Source organism: Chiroxiphia lanceolata, chromosome 9, assembly GCF_009829145.1.
Source record: "Chiroxiphia lanceolata isolate bChiLan1 chromosome 9, bChiLan1.pri, whole genome shotgun sequence".
Classification (NCBI taxonomy): domain Eukaryota; kingdom Metazoa; phylum Chordata; class Aves; order Passeriformes; family Pipridae; genus Chiroxiphia; species Chiroxiphia lanceolata.
This window is the reverse complement of record NC_045645.1, coordinates 5,975,527-5,980,793: the sequence shown is the minus strand read 5'-3', so window position 1 is coordinate 5,980,793 and position 5,267 is coordinate 5,975,527. Positions and strand designations below refer to the sequence as shown.

Here is a 5,267-nt window from a genome sequence, read left to right as displayed (position 1 = left end):
CTCCAATAAATAAATAAAACCCTCTTTTAGGCAGCGAGGCGTGAAAAATGATCCTCGCTGAACGCTTAAAAATAATGTCCCGTGAAGATCGGGGCCACGGAGCCAGCCAGCCCCGTAATTAGGGGCCATTATCCGTCCTGCCTCGCCGAGGCAAGATTTCTCCTGAACCCCCCGAGCCGAGCCCGGCCAGGGCATTCTGGACCCGGTGGAGACCCCTGGGTCTTTCCCCGCCGCCCCCCGCTCCGGCGGACCGGGGAGAGCCAATTCCCGGGGGGTCTCCGCCGCCCCCCCCGCCGCCTCCCCGAGCGACGCAGATACTTGTAGGCGGCGTGAGTCTGGTCTGGGCACGGAATAAGCTGGGGTGCTTCAGGGAAATTTAGGGAACGGGGAAAATTCTAATTTTAGAGACGCTTGGGGATCTTCCCCTCAAAATAAAACTTCGACGGCGCCGGCGCTCGCAGCCCCCGTGGGCCCCGGGGAGCCGAGCCCAACCCTTCCTGCGTGGGTACCGCGACTCCCGGTTAAGAGGGGAAAATCCCCCCGCTCCCAAGTCAGTTCAGCTTCAATCCCGGCCGGCGACCGCGGCTTAAAAACCCACAATGACTCTGCAAGGCAAAAGGAGATGAACGGAGCCGGGGAAAGGTGTCCCAGTCCCAGAGCCCCCTCCAGAGCCCCCTCCCCTGAGCGTGTGGGGGCAGGGGGCTCTCCAGGGAAACACCGCTTCCCTGCAGAGAGGACCCCCCTCCATCCCTCCAAACCCTGAGACCACCAACTTGGAGAACCCCTTGCACCAGCGCGACTGCAGGGGCCACACGCCTCCTTCATCCCTACGGGCACCGACTGCTATTTCTTATCCGCTCTTGCCACCCTTGGCTCCTTTTCCTCCTGCACTTCGCAAACAGAGAAGCCAAAGATTATTAAAAATCGCTACTTCATACTAAAATAACCAACCCCCCTTCTTCCAGGCGCATAACCACCACCCAGCCTCGCTGCACATCGCTTTCTTCCCTCGGATCCCTTCTCCTCAAAGCAGGCTCGGTTATTAAAGGAGGCTGAACAAAGATAGCTCCGAGAGCAGCTATCAGCGCATTTTAACTTCATCAAAGACTTCGAGGGAGAGGGAGAGGAGGGGTCTGGCACCTTCTAGTAATGAGCTTGTCAGGAACACCCCTGCCAGAGCAATTGAACAATTTGCACACAAGCAAAAGAAAAGGAGAGGGGAGGGAGGGAGGAAGGGGAAATGCTACAAAAGCCCCTTCAATTTCCAACCATGTGCTTGGCAATCTGGAAAATAGATTCATTGGCCTCCTCTTTTCTCCCATGTCGAGTCTTGTAGCCCCTTTTGTAGGAGCTGGACATGAAAGGGAGACAACCAAGTGCCGGACACGAAGATCGCTTTTCAAAAGCAAATGTGTGTGAAGGCGAGATGTGAGACCGCTCGCTGCGGGGAGGCGGCACGTTCAGGAACAACATCAACAAACTGCGCGGAGGTTCGAGGTGGCACAGACAGAGGCAGAGGATAAAAAGGGGATGGGGGGCGGGAGGAGAAAAGAAAAGCCGATCCCCCCCTGCTCCCCCGGCGCACACTGCCCGGCTCCTGCCTGAGCCCCGGCGGGCCTCGCACAAAGCCCCGCTCGTCCGGGGACCGGCTCCGTCCCCCGCGCCCTGCCTCGTACGTCTCAGCTTTTTTTTTTCCTTTTTCTCCTTCTCCTTCAGCTGGCTGCCCGGTCAGAAAGGCCTCGATTCTTTCGATCAGGGTCCCTGCCAACAAACAAACCAAAGAGCCACGTTTGGTCCCTGAAATAAAGAAGGGGGGGGGGGGGAAGAGAGAAAGGGGAGAAGTTTGGACGAGAAGGGAGCGCTTTAAGATGTTTATTTACTTTGTAAGTTGTTGCAAAATTTAGGCAGAGATCAAGTTTCATTCAGTCATTCAAATGCTGCAGGCCCAAGGGGGACGTGTGTGCGGGGGGGAAACCCTTCAACTTATTTTCTCATGTGTCAACTTTTCCAAACAAAATAAAAGGAGGTGGAGGGGCGGCGGAGGGGAGGGGGGGGGGGGAAAGAATAAGGGACAAGGTTTCTCCTGGCCCCCACCTCCTTCCCCCTGGAAACACGCAGGGTTTTGTTTTTTGGTTTTAGGGTTTGTTTTCTTTTTTTTTTTTTTTTTTGCTGGGAGACACCAAAATCAGATAAATAAAAAAAAAAAAATTATCAAAAAATAAAATACATATCCGGGGATCGTTTCCCTTGCCGGCCCGTGGCCCCACACCGTGGCCCGGGCGGTGTGGCAGCCCGCTGCGGAGGGCAGGGAGGCGTCGCGGAGCAGCCCCGCGCTCAGCCCCTGCCGAACGCCCGAGTGTCGCCGGCCCGAGGGTGGGAGCCACTCGCTTCCCCGAGGCCCGAGCGGGACTCTCGGCTCTCAGCGTGACAAAGGACATCGCAAAGAACGATTTGGATTATTATTACTTTTTTTTTTTTTTTTAACCAGGTCACAAACATTTATTAATTTACACCAACGGTGGACAAAATTCTGTTGCCTTTTCCACATCAAATTATTCACAGATTCTCTCAATAAAATAGATATGACGGATGCACAACCAGTGAAGAGTTAACTGGACTCCGCTCATTAGCTCCCGAATAATCTATATACAAATAATTACCAATACACCAAAAAACCCACGCACGGAGGGGGTGGGAAAACCGGGATAAAAAAAATAGTATGGGAATTTTCCAAACTTCCTGACGGATCGGATTTTCTTTTAAACGTGCATTTGACTGTCTCATTGGGGGGGAAAAAAAAGAAAAAGAAAAAGAAAAAAAAAGGAGGCAAAAAAATAAACCGCAGTCCTGAGTTTCACCAACTTTTCTTCTTCTTAAAAATAAAGTAACCTTAAACAGTGCGTTTTAAAACCAAACCCGAAGCTTCAAAGAAACTAAAAATAAGATCGAACCATTAAAACATTTTCTTTGAGAGCAGGGGAGAGACAGACACACATGGCAAAACCACCCGGGAGAGGGACTTGCAAGAACAAAAACGGGCTCGCTGAGACCGGGAACGTCCGCAACTCCCCTGGCCGCTTTCCCAGGTGATTTGGGGGACCCCTGCGGGAAACCCGCATCTCTCAAAGGAAACATTTTCCACTCTAAGACCGTTTCGTTCTTAACATGCCCCCCCTTCTCTCCTCGCAAGACGTTGAGTATTTAACCAGCCCAGGTCCCAGCTTATGTTACGGCCACTTTATAAATACGCTTTGGCGTTTGTGGGACCAAATCGTGTTATTCTTTCCCTCCTCCCGCCCTCCCGATTTACTGATTTTGGGGTTTTTTTTTCCCCCGAGCAAAGAGAGACAAACAGATCTGGATGCCACTGAGCCTGGAAGTAAAGTAAAAATAAAAAAAAAAAAAAAAAAAGAAAGAAATATTTCCTACCTTAAACACAACAGAAGAAGATCGGGGGGGAGGGGGGGGGGGACACGGACACGGAGAGAGGGAATGGGAGCAGTTTCGGAGGAGGGGGGGAGAGCTGGAAAGGGGCCGTTTGCTTTGCGACTCTCCCCCCCCCCACCACCTTCCCCAGTCCCCAGCACACTTTAAAAATGACAGCTGCTGAGGGTTGTGATTTTACTGGAAAAGTTCTGGGCCGGCTGGAGGAGCGGCTCGTGTGCCAGGCTGACCTGGGGCTGTGCCGGGGCCAAGGCGGGGCTGAGCACGGCCAGGACCTGTGCCGGGGGGCCCGCCTGGCCGGCGGGGTAGGGCGCGGCGGGCGCGACGCTGGGGTTGGTGCTGGGCGGCGGGGGCACGGCCCCCCCGATGATGTTGTCTATGGAAAAAGAGGGCCGGGAGGGGTGGTTGGTGCCGCCGCTGCCGCCGCCGCCGCCGCCGGCGGGCGAGGGGTCCGGCTTGAGGGTCTGGAGGAGGGCGGCGGGCAAGGCGGTGGGGCTCAGCTGAGGGTGGTAGAAGGACTTCCTGCAGTTCAGCTCACCGCCCAGGAAGGAGGGCAGCCCCGAGGCGGCGGAGAAGACGGAGGCGGCGGCGGGAGGCGGCGGAGCCGGTAACGGGCAGTGCGGCGCCGGGAAGGGGAAGGCGCCCGCGGCGCCGCCGCCTCCGCCGCCGGGGTGGTGGTGGTGGTGGGGATAGCCCTGGAGCTGCAGGCCGTAGTTGTAGCCGTAGGGTCCGTAGGCGAAGCCGGGCAGGAATGCGGCGGGGTCGGCGGCCCCGGCCCGCAGCAGCAGCTCGGGGTGCGGCGGGTGCAGCTGCTGCTGCCTCTTGAAGCGCTTCCTCCGGCGCAGGAAGCTCCCGTTGTCGAACATGTCGGCGGACTCGGGGTCCAGCGTCCAGTAGTTGCCCTTGCCCGGGTTGCCGGGCTCCCGGGGGATCTTGACGAAGCAGTCGTTGAGGGAGAGGTTGTGGCGGATGCTGTTCTGCCAGGCGGGGAACTTCTCCCGGTAGTACGGAAAGCGCCCGCTGATGAACTCGCAGATCTCGCTCAGCGTCAGCCGCTTCTTGGGGCTCTGTAGGATGGCCATGGTGATGAGGGCGATGTAGGAGTAGGGCGGCTTCACCAGCGGGTTCTTCCCCCCCGCGCCGCCGCCGCCGCCGCCGCCCGCGGGCGCCTTGTCCCCGGGCGCGGCGCCGCGGGCGCAGGCGGGCTCGGAGCCGCCGGCGGGGGACAGCCGCTCCGGGGACCCCCCCATGCGCGCCTTGGCGGCCCCGCTCCGCGGCAGCGCCAGCCCCAGCGGATCGCCGCCGTCCTCCTCGTCCTCCTCCTCCTCGTCCTCGTCGTCCTCCTCCTCCTCGCTGTACTTGCCCCCATCCTGGGGCGGGCCCACCACGTCGATATCCGCGTCCTCCACCTCGGAGAGCGGCTCTTCCTCCGGGGAGCGCTCGGACATGATCCCGCAGCCGCCGCCGCCGCTGCTGCCCAAAGTCATTGTTGTGCGGCCGGGGCGGCCGGGGCCGGGCTCCCCCCCCCACCTAGCGGCGGCTCCCGGGATGGGCCCGGGGCCGTGCCGGGAGGGCTGCGGCCGCCGCTGGGACTCCGCGCCCCGGCGCCGCCGCTCCGCTCCGCGCCCCGCTCGCCGCGCCGCTGCTGGCGGGGCCGCGGTGGTGGCTGCGGGGTGGTGGCTGCGGAGGGAGGGGCGGCGGAGGGGGCGCGGGGCGGGGGCGGGGGAAACGGGGCGCCCGTGGGCCGGGCAGGGAGCTTGGGAGCAGCGATAATAAATAATGGTGATAGTGATAATAAAAGGAGAGAAAGAGGGGGGAAAAAA

The 5,267-nt window shown here is 59.2% G+C and overlaps 1 protein-coding gene across 1 annotated transcript; it reads right to left on the bottom strand.

Moving 5' to 3' along the window:
• Positions 1 to 2,466: 2,466 nt before the first annotated feature.
• On the bottom strand, positions 2,467 to 5,060 carry FOXD2 (forkhead box D2). Its single transcript, XM_032697012.1, has one exon. The coding sequence runs from the start codon at positions 4,929 to 4,931 to the stop codon at positions 3,591 to 3,593; it is 1,341 nt and encodes a 446-aa protein (XP_032552903.1). The 5' UTR covers positions 4,932 to 5,060; the 3' UTR covers positions 2,467 to 3,590.
• Positions 5,061 to 5,267: the final 207 nt, after the last annotated feature.

Coding starts and splice junctions, on each gene's coding strand:
- FOXD2 (XM_032697012.1), bottom strand. CDS start 4,931: ATGACTTTGGGCAGCAGCGGCGGCGGCGGCTGCGGGATCATGTCCGAG.